Raw genomic sequence first — 23,894 nt, forward strand, 5'->3', positions numbered from 1 at the left:
GGCACAAACCTCCCTCTCGTTAAACAAATGCCACTGGTGACTAGGTATCAAACTCGCACAAGCTTGAACATCCAACTATGGCACGAATACACTGCCTCATCATAATGAGAAGTCAATGCATAAGGATGTAGAGATCTAAGCCTTGATGTGTTGAAGGTATATGTGAACATGGCAAATGATATGTGGTCCTCATCAACACCAAGTGGTAACTTGTGATAACGAGCATAGAGCCATGACAATATCGCATGGATCCGATAGGAAAATGAAGTGACATGGATGACAAAAATGATGTGTAGTGTGTTGGTCATAAGAAGGGTAAAAACAGTAAGAGTAACCCATAACTACGCATGAACACACCCAATAAGTACAAAGCATGTGAACAAGCTCACAATCACACTAATGTGTGTGAATGCGGTCTAAAAACTCCCAAAAGTGTGTTGACATGTTAAAAAAAAAAACCTAAGCGTGTGATCAATCCTCACAATGCAGTAATGTGTGACTAATCTCAAGAACCAAAGGTGTGTGAAAAAGCCTAGTAAATAAAAAATAATGCACTTATGTATAAAAGAACCCCAAACAATCAAATGAGTATGATGTAAGGTAGGTGAATAGCTTGGGTGTGGAAGGGTCAAATGGGTGTAAAAAGTCACATGATGTGAAGAAACCTACGCTCAACATAACCTTTTTTTAAAGTATAAATCCCACGAATCTCTGCACACATGAAGGCATCTTTCAGGGTTTGCTGATGAGAGCTCTATGATGGGCTTGCTGTTTTTTTTTTTTTTGGGTTTGTTGATAAACAAAAAAAGAAGAAGCAATGGCTCTTGATCCTGCACATGTGCTGAGTGATTGCTTCTGTTGCTGCTTCTTTATTCTGAGGATTGTAGTAGATTACTGCTCTGCTAGCAATAGAGCCCAAAACTGGTTGAAATGCCAGAGTCTCGTTGTCTATTTCCTTAAGATTGCTGCACACTTCAATATCATTGCTCAGGCCACCAGATAGCTTAACGTTGCAACTCAATATGAGCTCATCCTTTATATAGGTGAGGGTGCTCTCCTCAATGTTCCTAACATCCTGCACAGAAGCTTGCAAAGTGATGCTGCCTTTGCTAGAAGCCTATCATGCTGTGAACTGCTCTGCTCTAATACACTTCAATGATAAAACTGCATTAAAGACATTGCCGTCCGCTATGTGCTTGCAAACAATGTTCTCAATGCACTTTTCTTGCTGCATTTACTTAAAAATCTCTTAAGTTTATAATTATTTCCACCAAGATTAACAAGAAACACTTGCTTTTACTCAACTTTGATCAAGAATCAACCAAACTGTTGTATATAGTTCCAAGATTTTTGTAATATTTTTGTAATTAATAGTCTGCACACATACCTTGACCAAATCTGCACACTTGTCTTTAGAAACTGCATCAAGATCTTTGTAAATTGTACTCTGCATAACTGCACACTTGTCTTTAGAAACTGCATCAAAATCTTTGTAAATTGTACTCTGCATAACTCTATCTACAAAGTCTTCTTGAATCTGCAAATTGCAACACTCCACACTAGTAATTTTGCACATAATTGTATTCTTCACTCGTTCTTGAAAATTGTAGCAAGATTTTGCACAACAACCACCAAGTTTTTCCAAATTGCTAAGATTCCCAAGATCTAGGCAAACGATGAAGAAAGCTAGGGTTTATGTGTAGGTTGATTAAAGAAAGGCTCTAATCAAGATGGTTTTTAAAGAAAGGCTCTAATCAAGATGGTTTTTCAATAGATTTCAAGAAAATTCTTGTTTGAAAATGGCTCTAACTAAAAAATCAAGATTCTCTCAAATATGTGTAGGAATTAGGGTACATAAACATGGAAATACTACCATGAATTAACCATAAAAGCTTGGGCATAAGCTCCAAGAAGATGTAATAGGCATATGTCAAAAGATGATCAAAAGGTCTTAAAGGTACAATGTCCATGAGCCCTATGCCTATTATAGCCCAAGGCCTCCAAAAGTACACGTGAATGACCCTAACTAAGCCCCAAGTGCCTAAGCCCCCTTCCCCATGTGTATGTGCATATACCAAATATACTTCATTACACATTACATGACTATTTGTAAACATGCAATGTAATAATTACATTGATGATGCACAAGAATTCTAATACATGCAAATATTTAGATAGGAACTAGTATGCTAGGAAGGGGAGTAGGAATGTAGAGGTTAGTTCTGTAGAGGAATCTTGAATTGGGTTCTACATGACATTCATGTTTTCCTAGAACACTCCTGACATAGAGGAACTAGTTGGGGTAGAACACGAGAGGGAGTGTGCATGTCCTCCTGTTGGGTATGTTCACAATGGAGGTATAGTAGTGCAATCGACAATGCATGGAGAATGAGGAAATCTCAAGCAAAGCAATGTGGTACCACCGTAGAGGTAGTCGAAGGCCTCAAGAAGTAAAGGGCGACCGCATTGTCCAAGAATATTTTTGAAAGGGATTCTGCACCATCCAGATCATCAAGAACGATAGATCAAGAACCTTTGAGGAATCAAGAGAGTGAAGAAGAACACTAGGAGCTTCAAAAAAGGAGGCAAGAAGATCAGGAAGATCAAGAAGAAGAAGAACCAATAGGTGTGGGAAGGATGTCTTTGAAATAGCCAAAATTCAAGGGAAAAAGTGAGGAGAATCTAGACACTCATGTCTTTGCCTTTGAGACCACCTTCTTTGCCACCAAAGCCCCATTGCCATAAAAGATAGAGTACTTTGCAATAACCCTAGGTGGAAAGGCCACTAGAGCGGTGGATATGCTCAGTATGGTCTGGAGCACTTCTAGATGTTTGAAGAACTGAAGAAAGCTTTCTTGAACCAATAGAAGACTATGTAGCAGAATTCAAAGCATTGTTAATGCATATGGACTAGACAAACAAACCTACACTAGCCATGCATTGTTAATGCATATGGACTAGACAAACAAACCTACACTAGCCATGCATTGTTAATGTCTAGTCCATATGCATTGTTAATGCATATGGACTAGACAAACAAACCTACACTAGCCATGCTAAGTCAGTGGTTCATGGGGAGGATTGAGGGAGAAGCTCCAGATGGCAGTAGCCTATGATTTGGAGACCCTCACCTTTGAACAAGTGGTAGTTAGAGCAATCAGAGCTGAAAGGATCTTGAAGCAGACAAACAAAGAAGAGGCCAATAGAAGACTATGTAGTAGAAATCAGAGCATTGTTAATGCATCTAGACCAGCCCAACAAACCTGCATAGCAGCCACGCTGAGTCAGTGGTTTGTGAGAGGATTGAGGGAGAAGCTCCAAATGGCGGTAGCCTCTTATGATTCGGAGACCCTCACCTTTGAACAACTGGAGCTAGAAACAACTAGAGCTTAAGGGATCTTAAAGAGCAAACAAGCAAAGACCCCACAAAAAGAAATCGAAGAAAGAGGAGGCTTTTGACTCAGATTCTAGTGAAAATACCTCAGAGTCAGACTCCAGTTAAGATTCGGATGTCAAAGAGCGGAAGCCCCGGAAGAAGAAAGGCAAGAAGCAGGGCAAGGGATGTTTAAGAAGATCTGAAGGCCGCCCTAGCCAAGCTTGCCGGAGGACACACAGAGTCCGGATATTTGGTGCAAGAAATGTAATAACTAGGGTCATACAAAGGAAAAATGTTAGATGAAAAGGATATAGATACCAAAAATTGAATGCCTCCATAATGTCTGATCCATTTCCTCTACCATTCAGAGATTCACTAGTGGATGCTTTGCAGGTAATGAGGCATACTAATTTCTAGATGGATTCAATGGGTACAAACAAGTGCACATGGCCTTGGAGGATAAGGAGAAGAAAACCTTTGTAAACTAAATGGGGGCCTTTTGCCTCTAATGTGATGACCTTCGGGTTGAAAAATGCTCCAGCCACGTTCCAGAGGATGGTGCAAGAAATATTATATGAATATTTAACCACCTTCATGAGGGTCTTTGTGGATGAATTCAGTGTGTTTGGAAGCACCTGCTGATGATGTGTCCAGAGAAATGCAAAAGAACCAGAATAAGCCTCAATTCAGCTAAATGTTTTGAAGACCACATAAAGCACCTGATGATGTGTTTGGAGAAATGCAAAACAACCAGAATGAGCCTCAATCCAGCTAAATGTCTTGAAGAAAAGAAGACCACATAAAGCACTTGATGGTGTGTCTAGAGAAGTGCAAAACAACCAAACTGAGCCTCAATCCAGCTAAGTGTGCCTTTTGATGTCACAAGAGAATCCATGTTAGGACACATGGTGTTTATAGAGAAGAACTGGCTGTGGATCTGGCAAAAGTTGAGATCATAGTAAAACTACAGCCACCCAAGAATACCAAGGAGTTAGCCAAATTTCTTGGATTGATAAAATGGCACAACATGTTCATGGGTTTCTAGAAAATGTGGAAATATCCTTGTATATTCTAATCGTGAAAGATGTAGAACATGTCTGGTCGGGAGCATATCAGGAAGCATTCCAACATTTAAAGATTCTATCCTCAACACCAATTCTTCAGTAGCCGAATTTTGATCTTTTGTTCCATGTATTCATGGTGGATGCTTCTAACTTTGCCGCCATAGGAAGTGATTTGATGCAGGAGTCACATGAAGGTTGGTTCCGACCGGTCTATTATGCAAGCAAGTAGAAGATTGTCAAAGTCAGAAAGGAATCATTCCACAACGGAGAAGGAATCACTGAGAACGATCTATTCAATCAAAAAATTTATGCATTATCTGTTGGGCAATGTTTTTGAATTTCATGTGGACCATAAGGCACTCTTGTATCTGCTGAACAAGCCAAACCTAGTAGGAAAGTTAGCTAGATGGATGCTATTGTTGTAAGCGTTTGAGTTTACTATCAAGCACACCCAAAGGAATAAACACACAGTGGCAGGTTTCTTGTCTAGACTAGAGTCAGGAGAAACTCTAAATGGGGTGGAAGATGATTTTCCATATGCTCATCTCTTCATCATAGATGGAGAGAGACCTAGTTGGTATGATGAGATGTTACGGTTCCTTTACAACTTGTCCTTTCTAGAATACATGTCTAGAGATAAGAGGAAAAAGCTAACTCTATGGAGCAAGTCATTCATGGTGGTGGTGGCATGATAATTATGGCTTAGACTAGATCTTGAGAAGGTGCATCTCGGAGCATGAACATTAAGTTGTGCTTGTATAGAGACACATCAAGGGATAAGTGGAGGCCACTTTTTCGGAGAGGCCACGGGAAGAAAAGTGTTTGTAGCATTGAAATATGCCCACAAGTTTGTAAAGGAGTGTGACATGTGCCAAAGGCTAGGGCAGCCAAATGACTTAGACAGAATGTCTCACACCCTGATACTGCCACTCAATCCATTCCAAAATGGGTCTAGATTTTGTGGGTCCATTCAAGCTAGCAGCTCAGATAATGGGTTACAAGTATATACTAGTGCCTACATATTATTGCGCACAAAGTGGGTAGACGCAAAATCTTTGAACGACTGTAAGGCATATTTAGTGGCAAAGTTTCTCTACCAAACTATCATGGTGACCATGTGAACACTCTAGTTGATTGTGTGGTGACATTCTAGAGGATGGTGTGCATTTAATTAGTAATGCATCCATTAGCACACTCGAGATTAGTGTATCCAGAAGCACACTTGAGGTTAGTGATACTCCGCATATGTGTGACAGAGACACCTATGAGCATAGACTTGAGTTCTTAGTGTTAGATGCATCAAGTTATTCTTCTAGGATTTCTACTTGCGGAGATATCATTGATACGACCACTACTCCTAGTATTCGTAGCATTCCTGACAACGTTCATATGAATAGAGTTCCTGTGTTTGAGCAGTCAGGGATAGTGTATGAGAGTAGTGATGATTTCATTGAGGTGAGACATAGGGATTATGCATATTGATCATATCCATAGTAGATCATATGACATAGATATTGAGAGATTTGTATTTGATCTAGACATCTCCTTACATTGAATGTAGGTCACATAGGGGCATCATTGATGGAGATAGACCATGTTTATGAGGATGACCTTGGAGACCTTGGGAATGCCATAGATGATGATTTAGGAGATGTAACCATTTATCTTTCATGTGGAGATACCTCTTCATTTTTTAGTGATGACTATGATGATGTTGATGATCACAGTGTTATCTTGGATCATCATACACACATAGAGGGTTTTGCACATGAGGAGATGGTGCATGGTTTGACTCATGCTCATATATCTATTGTTGATGCAATAGATCGTGTCTTTGACTTTTTGAGCGATGCTACATGGGATGATAGCATTGGTTTGCTCTTGCCCTCGCATGATGCAAACCTTGAGATAAGTTCTTTTGGCTCTTACAAGTGTCGACACGATCCTATTTTCTTTGGAGCCAAGACAGTTACTTTTGGATGCAGTATATGTTGTTTGGGATGCATGGAATTTGATTAGGTTATATGGATTTACATGCATCACATCCAAATTTTCACTCGAGCAGTTATTTGGGCCATGGATTTGATGGTATTTATGGTGGTCATTTCACCTTGGATGAGGATCTTGGATACTTCCTTCTCAATCCATGTGGTCACACATTTGTTCCATGGTTCGATGGTCTACACTTTGGCTATCCATTTCGCCCAGGTGGATATATAGCGAGTTACGTCATCGACATGGGTGGCTATCCATTTGATACAAGAGGATTGGCCAACCGTGCCACCGACATTGGCTCGTTACATTTTCCATTCGATCTAGGCAGTTCAAGAGCCATTGCTTTGGAGTCTACATAGCTTCAAGGATTTAAATTTCATCCATGGCAGTTGTGGTTGCATTACCTCATCTTCAGGAGCGACACTCATATCTTTTTCATTTCATCTTGGAGGATACTCGACTAGCCTCATCGACGAGAGTCCTTTATCTTTTCCATTTGACCCTAGGGGTCATGAGATTCATGTATTGGTATTGGTTCTCTACTACGAAGGTAACACTTGGTCATGTATTGGGATTTTTGTATATAGCCTTTGTATTTGTCTTTTGTGCACGAACTGTACCACCACTCTGCAAGACCCATGTACCCCACCTCATGTGTGTGTCTCCTCTTGGTAGCTTGCTATACCTCCCATCATGTCAACCCTCTCCATGAACTATCCTTTAGTCCTCATGAGCTATCCATAATGCCATATTCATCTAGTAGAAAAGAATCAACATGACATTAAAAATGCTTTTAGCATGTTCTTTTGTAGCACTAGAAGTTTTCATATTACACGTTTGTTTTTGGAATGTAATCATCTTCATCGTCGTCTTTTACAATTAAAATTTCCATAATTCCATTTTTGGGTGCACGCAATCTCATCTCGTAGAGTGAAGAATACCAGGTGCACTAGGAGCTTCCACATCTCGTCATTGCCAAATCAAATGGGGTCAAATCTCGCCTAGAGACAAACTACCACTAACATAGAATAGGAGAAAGAAACACTAATACCATGCTATTCCTCGCTACTCCTCGATGTTTTTTTCGAGCATGGCTTTAGTCTATTGTTACGGTCATACATGCTAAAAATTCCATCCATTCTATTCTCTTTTTCATCCATGTGTCTCCTCTCGCAGGGATGCCCACTTATATTTCTTTTCTTGGTAGGAAAATGCCCACTTATAGCCAGAAATGCATGGTAGCCCTCTCTCCAGGCTATGGGGGTCTTTATGATGTCCCTCTCAATAAAAACTTCCCTAAGTCCCCCAATATCTAACCATAATGTCCCATTGCAATTCCAACTCCTATGGAGCCTGTACTAGGTGCCTTCGTGAAGATGTCAACCGCATGATCATCTGTGTTGAAGACATATACTAGATCCTAGCTCTAGATATGTGGTCCCACATACCCGTGCCCCTATTCAGGACGCCACTCTATGATGATGACTCGCTCGTCCTTGTATATATTACCGACTTTCCCACCTTCCTGTCCTACTACACCTAGAGAGAGAGAGAGAGAGAGAGAGAGAGAGAGAGAGAGAGAGAGAGAGAGAGAGAGAGAGAGAGAGAGAGAGAGAGAGAGAGAGAGAGAGAGAGAGAGAGAGAGAGAGAGAGAGATTCAATAGACGTGGTAAAAGCTCAAAAGTACACAACAAGAGATACAAAAGTGGAGAGAGGCATTGAATGTAATTGCAATAAAGAGTGTTGCATTATTGATGACCTCAATAAAATTCGATGGCACCTACCATAAGGTCATAGGTAGTAACCTATAGTTTATAAAAATGGCATAAGCTATTACTAACCACGTAGAATATAGTTGTCCACTCTCACTCTATTTTATAATAAATTTGGTTAGCTAATGTTTTTCTAAGGTCCTCATTATGAGAAGAAGAAGCCATGATCACAGCTTGACACATAGGCCCAGTTTTGACACCAGAGACTAATTTTGGGACCATTAGGTCTAGCAAAGTGCAAAATAGATTGCATGTAAATACGGACTACTATCTGATAAGAAAAGATGTACCAAGGTTGGTAGACTTTACCCTTGGACATCCTATTCTAGGATTGTTGAGCCTAAATGAGGCCTAAAATAAATTTGAATGATTGTGGAAGGTTGGTAAATTGTGTAGTAGTCTCTCTTTTTTTTGCTCTATAGCGTAGCAGGAGCTTGCACATGCCATGTCCATGAACATTGTGGGGTAAGACCATGGATCGATGCATTCATGGTTGCCTCTCATATCCAGACCTATATAGATGCATTATGTTCCCTGTCTCTATACACTTCATCAATCATCATTATGTGTTTACCCCTTATCTTAGAGCCACTCTCTTGGCAGTTGTATTATCCATATAAGATCCCTCTGCAAGAGTGTAGTGTAGTCACCCTTATAAGATCCCTCTGCAAGAGTGTAGTGTAGTCACCCTTATATCTTTGTTTATTGTAATACTCTTTTCTTTGCTCTATCATTGTCTCTTGGTATACTTAAGCTATGTCTTTTTTTTATAGACCCTCTATTTTATCAATATTCCAAATTTACACCATTGTTGTAGGTTAGCTTACATGGTATCAACGTCTTAATGTATTGTATACAACTTTTTTTACAAGTTTAGATTATGAGAAATGACTACCAAGGATGCAAAGCTAGACATTAACAAGTACAATCTCTCAAATAAAATCAACTCTTGATTCTCATGGCTTGTTGGAGATGGTTTAAAAATTGTTCTAATTGATTTGGAATGTACTCTGTAGTAATGCTACCCAACCTTGCTCTTTTAGAGACTTGAAGGTATAGACGTGCATATGCATTCCACTCTCTTGTCAATAGCATTTCAAATAGTATACTCACCATATAATATAGCAGTTATCCCTTGCTTTTGAAATATGGGATGTTTTACAAAACCAATATGAGATAAATCAACCAAACTACAAAGTTAACAATAGTCTTGTAATTGAGCGACAAAAGACTGATTCATGATGTTTTACAAAACCAATATGAGAAAAGCAACCAAAGGAGAAAGCTAACACTAGTCTCGTAATTGAGCGACAAAACACTGATTCATGATGTTTTACAAAACCAATACAAGATAATCAACCAAACCAAAAAGCTAACACTAGTCTTGTAGTTGAGCGACAAAAGACTAATTTATGATTTTTGAAGAAATGGAAAGGCAAATCAACTTAAAACTCCACGAAACTAGTTGAGAATGCTTAGTCAATATGCATCTACCTATTTTAAAGCTTTAAAAAAAATGTATTAAATCTAAAAATCTTCAAAATTGCTACAAATAGCATAAATATATAGTAATAGCCTTATCTTCAAGTAGACATTTATAAATAAAAGTAGCTTTAGTTGATAGAAGGTACATGCCATTGGCCTAAACACATATACAAGAATTTTTGCTGTGTGCTTTTAAAAGATTATGCAAAGTATTTTCAAGTATGACCATGGAAGACTCTGTTTTTGAATCTTTTTTAATACTTGATATTATTATTATTATTTTGACTAATATCTTATGTTAAGAGTGTTTCCGTAGTAAGATTTATCTTGAAACGATATACTTTAAGAGAGATGATTTGTTTACAAAAGTCTAAAAGCCGCAGAAGTGGCTTTTTCTTATATGACTAGTGCTACCCGAGAAAAGCTTAGAAAAGGAGGGACAATTCCGGAGAACGATAAGAATGATCAAAAGGCAGCACGTGACGTGAAATCCGATGATGAGCAAAAGCATAACCCATTCCCTAAGCCATACATACAGCTTTTGGAGAGAGCAATACTGCAAGCCATTAATGAGACAATTCCTAATGTTTGAAGGTCCAAAAGGCTACAGGAGAAGAGAGGACTCATGCAAATTCAGTCAATCATGGTCTTATGGTGTGCAAGTGGCCACTTCTTTTCATAAGGTGATGGCAGCCATTCAATCCAAGTATGACTCCATTCTTCACAAAGCGCACTTGGGAGACTACATGGATAGGGCTCCATAAAGAAAGGTCATCTGTACAAGCACACCTACAAGACTCATATTAAAATACAGAGTCGATGGTACCTTGACCCAGCTTCTGGCTAAAGGTTTTGCACTTGTGAAATATTTTTGATTTTCAGGAAAACTGTACCCTTCAACTCGTGTGCTGACTATTTGCATGGTTTTTGGTGCACGAAAAGTGGCACGTATAACAAATGGATGTGAAACTGGCCTTCCTCAACAAAGGCCTCGAGAGGAGGTATAGAGAGCAGCCCCAAGGATTTGATGTCTCGAATTCGCAAACCAAAGTAAGCTTTGTACCAACGGATTGATTTCTTTCTGAAAGGTATTCACCAAAGCCCCCCAAATGCAAACTTGTAAATTTTTTTAAGAAGGACGAGTACCATGGTCGTCTTGTATGTGGATAGTCATGAGGAGAAGACTACCCAGACCAAAGAGTTGCTTAATCGAGAGTTTGAGATTGCACACCTTGGTCTCATGCATTACTTTGAATGTGGATGATCTAATCATAACTAGTCATGAGGAGAAGATTACTCAGACTAAGGATTCGCCTCATACATTACTACTTGAGCATTGAATTCTAGCAGAAGTCATGAAATATCTTTGTTTCTATGAAAAAGTGTTGTAGAGCTACTAAAGGCGTTTAGCATGGCTGAGTGAGATTGGGTCCAAGATTTCTATGAAGGATGCTTCACCACTTGTGGATGAGACCACACTAGGCCAGACATCAACTTTGGTGTTGGTATCTTTAGCAAGTTCTCAAACTAGCCATAAGAGAACCATTGGCAGGTAGGAAGACTTCTACGGAGGACGCTTCACTACTTCTGAATGAAACCTTGTGCAACACTATGCCAAACATCAACTTTGTTGTTGGTATCTTAAGCGAGTTCTCCAACCAACCATAAGAGAACCATTGGAAGGTAGGAATGTGGATGTTGCGAGGTATACATTGAACACTACATTACATTTTAAACCACACTTGAAGCACTCCCTATGTTTGAGAGAGACTAGCTTATGGCACCACCTACACTTCACAAAAAATCCTTTGTGGGCTTTGTGACTCAAACTTGGCTAGTGATTTGGATACCAACGCTCAATGATAGTTATTGCTTTACATGTGGTTCAAGATGTATTTCTTGGATTAGCAACAAGTGAGGTAATGTGACACTCTTTGGTAGAGGCCGATTACAATGATGCATGCGCAGCCTCTTGTGAGACGACGTAGCTCAAATTAATTTTGGAGAACACAAGAGCGGTCTAAAGACACGATGTTGCAATGCACAACAATGCGAGGAGATCAACTTTGTGCATGATCATGTGTGAGAAGATACAGATGGTCTATTATCCTACCACAACAAATAGTCATGGCCACCCACTATGTGACCTGCCTCTAGAGAGCTCATCATTCATTACATGTGTTTACCCCCTTATAGCCACTTTTAACAAACCCTCCGCAAGAGCGCGCGGGTGTGAAATGCAACCATCCTTCTATCTTTTCTACATGCAATTTCCAAGTGCAATATACTCTCTCTATCATTGTCTTCTATTGTGCATAAGCTCTTGACACAGATCCTTTGTTCTGTGAATGTTCTAAGCTTACAACGGTGCGGTAAGTTAGCATACAGTCCAACCTTGATCACATTGGGGATCATTATGCACACAGACTTCGCTATTAATTTGGCCATACTGCACTGTTGAGTTATGATCATTCCTTCATACTTTCAAGCAACGTCAGATGCTACGGTTGACATGAGCCTACATACACAATGTACTCATCCTCCAACCGAAACCTCTATTTTTTTTTAAACATAGGTATGAAGTGCATAACAAAAGATGTAGCAACTAGTAAACCCACCAAGCCTTATTCAATATTCAGCTTTAAAAAAAAAAAACATACGATTATCCTTTCAATCCTCCAAAGACTCTTATTCCATATTGGGCGGCTGGATCTTTGACCATGCCCACTCTAGAGCTAAAGACTCGACTACAAACTTGGGTATAAATTTGAAAAACTTGATACCGACTGGTGGTCAAGTAGATTCATCTAAAGATGGGATCGGTTCCGTAGTTTGATTCTTTTCAAACATGATAATTCCTTTACTCTTTCGTTGAAATGCATCATGTAAAGTCAGCGTACTGATAAAAAGGGGAGGGGAGCAGAAGGAGGCATGCCTTGATTGCTCATGGAACCTGCCCAAGAGGTTCAGTGATGTGTCTGGAAGGATGAGGGTATGATGACACACCACACACTGCCCTAGCGATCAAAGAGAAAAGTCTCATGTTGTGAGCAGCAACCACAAAAGCCCCTTGAGATATTGGACTATCTCAGAACCACCAAGCTTCGACGTCCCATAGACTCTATCCACAAACGTGATAGGCACCTAACGAGTTTGTGAAGACAAGAATTGCAATATGAGAATAAGAAAGAGAAAAACGTTAAAGGAATGCAGGTTAAGTAACCTCGCATGAAACCACACCGACTTTACTTGAAACCCAATTACCTCCTCAATCCTAAAGGATTTCCGAGAAGCTCGAACAATCAGCTCCATTTGGAACACGTAGCCTTTGCTTACGCATGCATTTACAAGCTCTTCAAAAACCTCTTTTTTATACAAACTGCACCGTTCACAAGGATATCAAAAAAGGGAAACTCTTAAGAGACAAAGCAAAAATAAAAAATAAAAAAATGGTGCCCCGAGTCCAATTTTACCGAAAGGAACCTGTCAAGTCTGATACCCCAGGCCATAGTAACGTCTGTGCAAGGACGTTGGCCCCTCGGCTGGTCAGTTTGCGACGAAGGTCCCACCCATGAACCCCACCCCCTTTGACATAACGTGTGCCTGTGACAATGTCAGCCCCAGTTTCCTCTTGTTTTCTGCAATTCAAGAATTAGTCTAGCAATATTATTTATTGAGGCACACAACTTGTGTACTGTTAGTCCAGCAACACAATATGCGTGTATGCATGCATGCACCCATGCACTCATCTGAGACTACGTCCTAGAGAGCCTTGCCAATCAACAGATTATGCAAAATTAAACTCCGTAAGGAGTTCAAGAGATGCAAACTCTACCACAACTGGTTGAACCCACTCAAATGCCAATTTTGGATTAAGCCTGGAGTGTGCATATAGATGTATGTATGCATGCATGTGCATGAATGCATGTCTGAATGTATGTAGTATACAGGGATAGATGCATGTCTACATAGATGGATGGATGCTTGTATGCATACACATGATGTATGTATGCTGTATGCATGTGCACATGCACACATGCATGTGTGTGTCTGTCAGGGTCTGTGCGTGCGTGTATCCTAGGAATAATATCCTCTTCTGCAGATAAATATCCATGTGAAAAAGCATGCCCCTTGTGTGTACCTAGTTTTTCAGGAGCCACAGAGACCATACATAAATATATCATAGAGCTCAGACAAACCTGATAAAACTTGGAAGATACTTCGGCTGCAAAATAAGAACGAGCCATAAGAGGGGTTTTTTTTCCCAAAAAAAAGATCCCTCTATTAGTTAAAGAAAAAACTATCAATGCAACAAATGAAAGAGTGCAGTCAATATATACAAAACATGAAAGGGAGGCTCCCCCCATGGCTGGCTGCTCTCGGAGAGAGAGAGATGGGGGGGGGGGGGGGGTGGGGGAAGCCACACTGGGGACCTATACTGCCAAGAAACACCGCCCTCCATCCTAGAGAGGAAAGGGCCGGGGTCCAGGTATGGAAGAAAGCCTCCTGCCACCGCTGCATGTGCTCCGAATCTCCATCCAAGCGCTCTAAACACCCCAAAGAGTGTGGATAAGATCCAGCCAGATGGCATTGCTGGCTCTCCTCAGGGCCACCATAACTGCACCCACCACAGGGGCTGCAGCTAGCTGGGCGTTCAGAGATAGCCAATGTCATGTGCACACGTGTACATGGTTCATAACCTTGGCTAATCCCTAAAGAGCAGCAGATAAACAGTATATTAAGGCAAAAGCCAGGCTCAGATAGTAGTAGAAGCCAGTTTTGATCAGGACCCTGTCGGCCAGGTATGGGAGGTTGTGTCCTTCAAGTCGGCAGCATATGTGATTTCTGGGTCCATGGAAGCTGGCCGACAGCAGTCGGCCAGTTGGACTAAAGTCACAAGTGCCTATAAAAGGCACTGTCTTGGTCATTATTGGATCTCTCACTCTTTTAGGGAGTAGATCCTAGAGTAGGGTTTTTGTTACCCTTTTGGGAAGGCCTAAGGCCAAAGATATTGTAACCTATGAATATACTGAATAGACAGCCATCTCTCTCTCTCTCTCTCTATTCTCTGTCTATGCTGATTGTTCTTGCATCAAGAGTTTCTATGTAGTACTTAAGGCTGAAAGAAGACTCCAAGAGCTTCCACATGTGACAGCCAACCATGTCCCCACTATGCAAGGCTCCTGTGTGTCGACAGCCAGAGAAAAAACTGTTGGGATTCGGGGCTCAGAAGGTGTGAACACCCCCCTATGTGTGTGGATAAGATAGGTGTGCCATGTGTCATCAGTTCAGTATGCGTGTGTGATTTCTATGGGTCAAAAGATAAAGCTTCAAGCCTACAAAAGCATGTACTTGGTGAAGGTTTTACATATCAATCAAATCATCATTGAGTCCCGCAATCTAGCTCTCACTGGTAAGGCTACTCCCACTACACCACATCCATCTGCTCCGCCTATTGCCCATCACCTGTGCTGTGCATCTCTGCCCACCTGTCGCCTGTAGCTCCACACTCCCACGAGCTTGCCCATCTCTGCCGTCCACCTGTGCCACCTCCACCTGCTGTTTGCCAACCAGTAACTGCAGCTTCTGCCACCGCCTGTCTATAGCTCCCACAAGCTCAGCCTCATGCACAGCCAACTCTTTGCCGCTCACTAGCACTCTGCCATGTCAGCAGCCTGAATTTGGGGCTTCTCACAAATTAAGTGAAATTTGCCAAATTGAAGCTTGTGCAATTGCAAAAATTTGGGGCTTTTTCTAAATCAAGCTTCCTGCATTAAATTGACGCTTTTGAAGTACCATGGAGATCAACACAAGTAGCATGGTGCTCAAAATATTCAACTACTCCAACTTCCCTACTTGGCAGACAAAGATTCGACTACTTTTGATGAGGGATGGAGCATGGAATGTAATCAATGGCACTGACAAGGAACTTGCAAAAGATTGAGACATTGAAAAGATTCAAATCTGGCAAGACAAGAACAACAAGACCCTTGCACTCATTGGGCTTAGCCTTGCAGACAGTCTTGTTCATCATGTGGATTTTGACAAATCAGCCAAAGAGGTATGGGACAAGCCAGAGAATCTCTTTTGGTAACAAAATTAACAATTCTAAGGTGTTTCGCAAGCAAAAAATCTTTAATTTGAAAATGAATGAGAGTAATACCCTGGGAGAACATCTGAGCAACTTAGGCTCCATTCTTCAACAACTTGCTTGTTGATGAAGATGACATGAAGGCAGTTTTTCTATCTAGTATAGAAGGGGCTTCAAAATACTCTGAAACCTTAACTATACTAAGGGTAGCCCGAGAAATGTCCTATGATGAGATGATTGTAATGAAGACCGTTGTCTCAAAGAGCAAGCTGAAAATGCATTTGAGTCAGACAAATGCCATGATCACAAAGATAAAAGGTAAGAAGAAAGGCATGGCTATCAGATGCAACTTTTGTAAGAAGCAAGCTTGGACACACACAGGACCGGTGCCTCAAGAAGATGGCCAAAGAACAAGAGAAGATGCATGCAAATTTGGTGACAGAAGAAGAAGAAGATGTCACTGAAGCCCACAGCAAAACAGCAAGCATTCACAACGATGAAAAATCTTTCTCTCAATGAGGAAGATTATGATTGGGTTTTCTCATTTCTCCTCTGTATGAGTCAAGGGTTCTTTGCCCGGAAAGTCCCTCAAAAACTGAATTAAATAATCCCTGTGTGTGTTTTCCACTTTGTAATGCCTTCTTGTTAAAAGGCACCATCATTCTCTTCATATCCCTGCTTAGAGCAAGGGGAGGGTTTGTTTTTGGGTAAATGTCATGAGTGGTTAATCTCTTACATCAAGCCTGACATGAGAGTTCGGGTGTTGGTATCATTGTGTCTCTTTTGAGTACATGATCCAGTCTATAGTCCAAATCACCATGGTTATTGAAGGTTTCTCAGACAACACCTCCTTCACTCCAAGGGGTGGTTTGTTGGTTCGGAGTTTAGCAAATGTGGTGAACACCCTCTTAGGTATGAACACCCCTTATGTGTGGATAGGATAAGTGTGCCATGTGTCATCAATTCACCTCCTTCACTCCAAGGGGGGGTTTTGTTGGTTCAGAGTTTAGTAGATGTGGTGAACACCCTCTTAGGTATGAACACCCCCTATGCGTGGATAGGATAAGTGTCCCATGTGTCATCAGTTCAATGTGTGTGTGTGTGTGATTTCTAAGGGTCAAAAGATAAGGTTCAAGCCTACAAAATCATGTACTTGGTGAAGGTTTTACATATCAATCAAATCATCATTGAGTCATGCAATCTAGTTCTCACTCTACACTAGTAAAGACTGCTTGAAAACAATCCTCCATGCGATCCAAATGAAGAACGAAAGGGCAATTGTAACACAAGGACATGTGCAAGTGACAAAATTGATGAACTACTTGTAACAAACCCACTTAATCAACAATCACCAATAATGAAAGAAAGTAAGGAACAGTTTTGAGCAAGACAATGATCAATTCGAAGAACAAAGTAGGAGGCTGGTTACATGATACATCCCTCCCCCTTAGAATCCGTCTTGGCCTCAAGACAATGAATGAAGTGCTTCTCACCGGGCACCTTCTTCATAAGCTGTGAGTATTTCAAGATAATCCTTGAAATACTCCTCTCGCATCCATTTAGCGTCCATGTGAGAATAGTTTTGGAACTTCAAGAGGAATTTTCTAGTGATGTTCCTTCCTTTCTTCCTAACTATGTGGAAGATAATATATTCTCATTGCAATATCTCTTCTTGTTCATCCACTTCTCGTGGTTCCTCCATAACAAGTTCCTCTGGAGGTGGTCCTACATAGAGTATTAAAAGGTTAACATGGAAGGGATTATGAATCCTCCAATGATCTGAAAGTTGCAACCTGTAACAAACATCACTAATCTTTTTGTTGACTTCAAAAGATCCTAGTTTCTAGCGGCTAATTTAGGATTTTGGTGCTCTTTTTCTTTGGATTACCCGAGTCTAGTTTTATCAAACTTTAACCAAACCCAAATCTCCTTTCTCAAAACTAAGAGTTCTTCTATGCTTATCAATTGCTTTCGTCTGTTTGGCTTAAGACCTTTGTATTGCTCTGCTGACCTAAACAAAATATGTATCTGTATCTCGCACGAATTCATCGACGTGAAAAATTTCTTCTTTGGTTCTAAGTACAAGTAACAAGAGTGGCTTGCCATAAATGATCTCAAATGGAGCTTTACCTGTAGAAGTGTGTACTCTGTTATTGTAAGCATATTCTACCAATGGTAGGTGCTTCTCTCATTGTACTTTGGCTTCATAGCAATAACACTTACCATGTAACACAACAACATGTGAAAGTGACAAAATTTATGAACTACTTGTAGCAAACCCACTTAATCATTAATCACCAATAATGAAAAAAAGCAGGATTCAGAGAAAAGAGAAACGAGGCCTCACTGAGAGGGGAACAAGCCCCTCCCCCTTTGCAAGAATTTATTGAATCAAACCATAGGCACTTCGCCATAGGCACAAAGTGCCTAAACCTTTATAATAGTTGAGAAGTGCTTCTTCTTCTTTTTTTTCCTTTTTTTTAAATGAAGAGGGAGTGCTCCAATTTATAGGTTTGAGATTTCAATGCTCTAGAATGGAAAGAGTAAGCTCCAAATGGCAAGTGGCTACTTTAAAAGAGCAAGCTCCAAATGACAAGTGTTAGCTAAATTAACAAGTGTAAGGTGAAATGACAAGTGTAGGGACACTTGTCCTATTCTAGATGCCACATGTCTTAATTTAAGAGGTGATTCTTCCATAACCTTCTATGCTAAAAATATCCTAACTCGTAAAGAATTTAACAAAGGTGCTTCGGTAAGTCTTGATCCTTGCGAAAATCCGGAGGTTTTGATGCAAACAGAATTTCCATCAGAGTCTACCAAAAATTGCAACTCTCCTAGATTCTAGGAGTTGCATGCTTTGGGTCCAAGAAGGCTTCATTGTAAAGATTCACATGTTCATGGTTTGTTCAAATGATTTGAGCATCTAGTTTCGCCTTCAAAACCACTCATAACTCATCTAGGCGGTCTGGTCAATTTGACCACCCGAGTGCTAAATCCAGTCATCTAGGCATCTAGTCTATGACCACCCAATTGAAAACTTTGGGTGTTCTAGCCAATGGCCACCCGAAAATAGAAATAAGCATTCTAGCTTAATTACCTACTCAAAAGATACACAAATCACAATTCATGCTCCATGAGCTATTTGGTAATCACCAACTCACATATGGAACAGTTTTGAGGAAGACAATAATCAATTTGAAGAACAAAATAGGAGGCTGATTACAGCGATGGCATTTGTACCTAGGACCCAAGACTAAGTATAACAACAGTTGCACTTTTATTCTAGCCTAGGGGGCTAACACCTTTGATGTTGTTGTTGAAGGACACAGCTGTCCTAGGATTTGCAGCGAGCCAAAGCATAGGCTATGGGGGCTGAAACTGAAACATCAGCATGGCATTTGATTAAGAGAGAGAGAGAGAGAGAAGAGAGAGACATGACTGAAATGATGTGACAGTTTATTTGATTAAGAGAGACACGACTGAAATGATGTGACAGTTTATTGATTTCTTCAATGAAGTACAACACCTTTATAGGTACAAAGGTTGCTTTTGTGACATCACTGCTTATGTCAGACTCACACAAATATCTAAATATTATTGTGACCCCTCTAAGAGATGGTTCACACACAATTACACACAAACATTTAACTGAGTGTGTGTTTACTCCTTTTTAGAGGATGTTCACGTGTGCACACACACACATTACCACATATTTATCCATGCTTAGAAGCCTTTCACACACAGGTAAAACCTTGATTCCCAAGAGTTGTCAGGATTGGTGTTGGGAACTTCACCATATAAACCTCCTCTTGTAAATCACCATGTAGAAATGCATTCTTTACCCTTGGCTAGCTGCATGATCTCCTCCGAGCTAAGGGACTAAAGGCAGCCATTGGGTGCAAATTCTGTTTAACAATGGCTCTACTCACAATTTTGTTTCCTCACATTTAGTGCAAACACTCCGACTACCCACACTAGCAAGGGACCAGGCAACATTGTTTCAGTATCACGTTCACCAAGGCTAAACGCTGATGGTGTCCCAAATGAAGGTGCACAGTCCAAGGAGAGTAACACAAGAAATGGAAGAAGTTCCCAAAAGGTTGGTTGTGGTGTTCCACAAGACCCAAGGGGAATGGCAGCCCTCTGAGTCAGGTGCCACTTGGAAAGGCTTTCAGGCAACGGTTTCAAGGGGTGGAGTGTGAGTGCCAGACTCAATACTCAGGAAAAGAAGACCAAAGAAAGTGTTCAGGGACAAGGCATAAAGGGATAGGGAACATGATGGAACAGATGCATAGATCTTCATCAAGTTTGGAGTGGATTTGGAGACCAGGCGGGTTTTTTAGTGAAAAGGTTGCTAGGAAGGGAAGGATGACAATTTGGGAAGTCCACGAAGAGACAAAGGGATGATGCCAATCATCCAAGAACAGAAGTTGAAATCCCCATCATCAAGTTTAGCAAAGGGGGATGTCATGTGCAAGACATGTGCATGCTCATTCCCAAGGCTGATCCTTGAAGGGCAACAAATAGCTAGTGTGGGCAGGGAATACCTTGTGGAGGAACCAGATGGCTGTCGGGTAGCTCATAAAGGGAACATCTCTGTCGGCTGCAGCAAAAGAAGGGTTTTGTCCAAGGACCTAGCCGATAGTAGGTCGGCCAGTCCATGAGTGTTCCCAAGGCCTATATAAAGGCACACTTTGCTCATTGTTGAGTCATTCACACCTCTAGGGATATGAATATACTAAAACTCAGCTATCTCTCTCTCTTCTCTCCATCTCTCTTACTTACATTTTGCATCAGGTTGTTCCAGGATGGTGTTTAGGGCTGAAAGAAGACTCCCAAAGCTTCCACATGTGACAACTACATGTTATGCAGGGTGATGTCCACCGTACTAAAAATTTAAAAAATTGGGTTATCAACAATGGGCCACAAATTTTCTAGGATGGCATGGTAAGCCGTAACATGGAACACAGAATTGTTTTCACAAAGTTTGAGGGGAAAACGGAGAGAAGAAGTTGAAGCCAAGACACATGTTGGCCATTGTTTCTTGCCTCTCTCAGCCACATCTTGTACTTGAATTTAGGTTATATTACTTCTTTCTTGTACATAATACAAAGATAGTTTAGGACTCATGTGTATATTGTATGTGTGATTCTGCCGCACTCTTCTTTCTATCGCTAGAAAATCCTAGCAAGTGTTCTACAGTTGGTATCACAGCCTAGGGAACTTGCAAATTTTTTTCCTCTTCTGGCACCCATGAGCATTGACCACTTGGATAGGGTAGAGCACTTAGATTCCAAGAATGCACAAGTTCGGGTTTGGGAAAAGTGAATATTTCGTTCCCTTCATTTCCTTGATCACTTGATATTTATCATGGATTAGGTATCCATGGACACGCAGGCAGCTAAAATGGAGACTATATCTGTCCGTCTCGACAAGATGGAGCTGGCACATGTATTAGAAGACGTTTTTCTAGACTTAGTTTGGTTTGTTCGAGTTTCTTGTGATGCTATTTGGGTCACAAGCTTGGCCCATGATACAACGACACGCCTGGAAAGCCATCGACCTTGCAGGTACCTCAAAGAACTTCAATGCATGCACCCTTTGCTTCAAAATCAATTCCACACCCAACCTCGCCCCTAGCCGACGTATTAACCACAAAGAAGCCCACTCTTCTCTAAGCATCACCACACGTGAGATCGCGACAATATACCATATCGCACCAAGAAGGTATGCACCGCCATCTACCCATGCAAATCATCATAGCTGTCACGGTACGAAAATACGATACCGTACGATACGATACCGCACGGACATTTTTGGTACGATATGAAATTTTCGGATAGCGCACGGGAATTTTTGGTACGATATGAAATTTTCGGATACCGCACGATAAAATACGGTTTTTATTTTTTACACTTACAACCTATGGAGCTTCAAGATTGAATGTGAGGGAAGGTTGGGAGGGGAGGAGTCTACAGTGCTTGAGGAACCAGAACATGGATATGTGTCTCTCCCAGTTGGATCTCCCGATTGTCTCCAAAAAAGAACCTGGATGGATAATGCAATACCAAAGGTCTCCCAGTGTAGCGTTTATGACTAAGGACCGTCCTTGCACAAATACGAGCAGTGCATCTAGGGTGATAGGTTTAGGGATTCCTCTCTAGATCAAAATGGCCATGTCCAAATCTTCTCCCTCGTACATAACTTGAGAATCTAACTGTCTAGCCTACCTATACCAGGGATCTCCAAGTGATGTAGCAAGATTCTCTCATCCTACCAATCAAGTGTATACTACCAGTCTACCTTGTCAGATTTTTTAGGTCTCTCAAAACAACCCCAGATGGAATACTGAGTGGACATGAAAGTTGCGAAGTATTGCGAGCATTTGGGATCTTCGTTAAGCAGGGTTTCTATATTTTTTTAAAAGCATTTGGAATTTTTTTTTCAAGGATTTTTTTTTTGGGAGGGGGGGGAGGGGCTCGTTCCGTACGATATCGTACGGTATCGTACTGTACGAACCGTACGGTACGAATGGGTTCGTACCGGTACGAGAAATAACTATGCAAATCATTCATTGGTTGGTGGACCTAATGTGCATTTCGCCAATCAAAGGGCATGGAACGCTTCTACCAACCACCTGAACTTAAGGGCTAAGCCATTTCCACAACAAAAGGAGGCCTCGCATGAAGAACTTCTACTTTGCATCTACATTCAACGTCACCTCGACAAGCTGCCTACTACCAGGGCTACCCAAAGCTTATCACCAATATGCCCTGCATCCGGCTCCGGATTGGTCCCGAACCATACCACTTAACCTCACATGCCAACTTCATGGCGTATCCTAGTCCATCTACACCTCTCCACCCCGGCAACAGCTTCACCACCAACTTGGGTGGCAAGAGGACATGGTCGCCATTAGGAAGGGGGGTATGATAACCACTTCATAGTTTAACATGGTTTCACCTGCTTGACCTATCGTAAGGCGTTTTACCATCTTACTCGCTCAAATGAGAACTTATCTTTTGTAAGATGAACCTAGAACATATAAAGTGGCCTTACCTTAAGCTTAATGCTAAATAGGGAAAGTCTAAGGACTTTGTGTACATACTTGCTTCAGACTAGTAATAGTAGTCGGACCATTTTTAAGTTTGGCTGACCTAGTGTGAAACAGGCCTTCGTAAGGACTGTGGCACGAGTACTTAGCTTATCTTCAAGAAAACAACAATTTCACGTGTAAAAATCTGAAAATAAACAAAAGAGAGAGAGGAGAGCGAGAAGACACCACACTAGGAGTTGAAATAGCCTTGTGCCAACCCCCCCCTCTCTCCAAGTTATATTAGATAAAACTCCTTGGAGGAGTCTTGAGTACAAGTACTTACAGCTCGAGAGCTCCCTTGTCTTTTTACATGTCTCAACAATGAGAGAATAGCTGAATTTATAGTTCTTGCCCAAAAGTACTTGAGGCAGGAGGAGTTGTACAGACAACTCCATAGAGAGTTGGAGAGTGTTGATAAGCGAGTCACTAGAGCTCACCCTCGTGCCTACACAATCACTCCTCAACACCACAAGATCGCCCTTCAAGTTCAAGGAATCGCCATAGAGGTGGCAGAGGGATTACACAATCCCGAGGTGGAGGATCAAGAGGGGTGGGAGCCATGAGCACCAGCCTCAACAAGAGACTATTATACACGAGGAACCAAAACCCTCTTCTCCTCCAGAGCCAGATTCGGGTGCTGATGCAAATGTACCTCTTGGTGTGGTGGAGCCAAAGTACGACAGTGATAAGAATGTTCTCACATATGGGGACTTCTCATCATCCTCATCTTCAGGATTGAATGATGATATGGAGTGATGGTGTTCACTGTTTAGTGAGCACTAATGGTGCAGACTTGTCACTTATGGATTCATTACCGAGTAGAGTTGTAGATTAAGCAGTTTTTATGATTCATCTATTAGCACATTGTTGACTCTTAAGTCATGACTCTTGACATTGATTGCTGATGATTTATTACTTCGTCTGGTTTCTGTATTGTTCTCTTTGTATGCCATTTTATCTTGATTGCAGAGCATACTACATAGGCTTGCTCCTTTCTCTTGATATTTTTTCATGA

At 41.1% G+C, this 23,894-nt stretch overlaps 1 protein-coding gene across 1 annotated transcript in view; it reads right to left on the minus strand.

Annotated features, from left to right (window-relative positions):
• Window positions 1-12,340: 12,340 nt before the first annotated feature.
• LOC147630198 (dolichol-phosphate mannosyltransferase subunit 1-like) overlaps window positions 12,341-23,894 on the minus strand; it is a 52,843-nt gene continuing 41,289 nt past the window's right edge. The window contains exons 6-9 of the mRNA XM_086811834.1: window positions 13,892-13,917; window positions 13,166-13,330; window positions 12,957-13,071; window positions 12,341-12,836 (exon numbers count right to left, since the gene is read on the minus strand). Of these exons, the coding sequence (XP_086667960.1) occupies window positions 12,732-12,836; window positions 12,957-13,071; window positions 13,166-13,330; window positions 13,892-13,917 (411 nt within the window). The 3' untranslated portion in view covers window positions 12,341-12,731. The remainder of the gene's footprint in view (window positions 12,837-12,956; window positions 13,072-13,165; window positions 13,331-13,891; window positions 13,918-23,894) is intronic.

This window comes from Cibotium barometz, chromosome 17 (genome assembly GCF_041138505.1).
Source record: "Cibotium barometz isolate CiBa-2024 chromosome 17, ASM4113850v1, whole genome shotgun sequence".
Taxonomy (NCBI): Eukaryota; Viridiplantae; Streptophyta; class Polypodiopsida; order Cyatheales; family Cibotiaceae; genus Cibotium; species Cibotium barometz.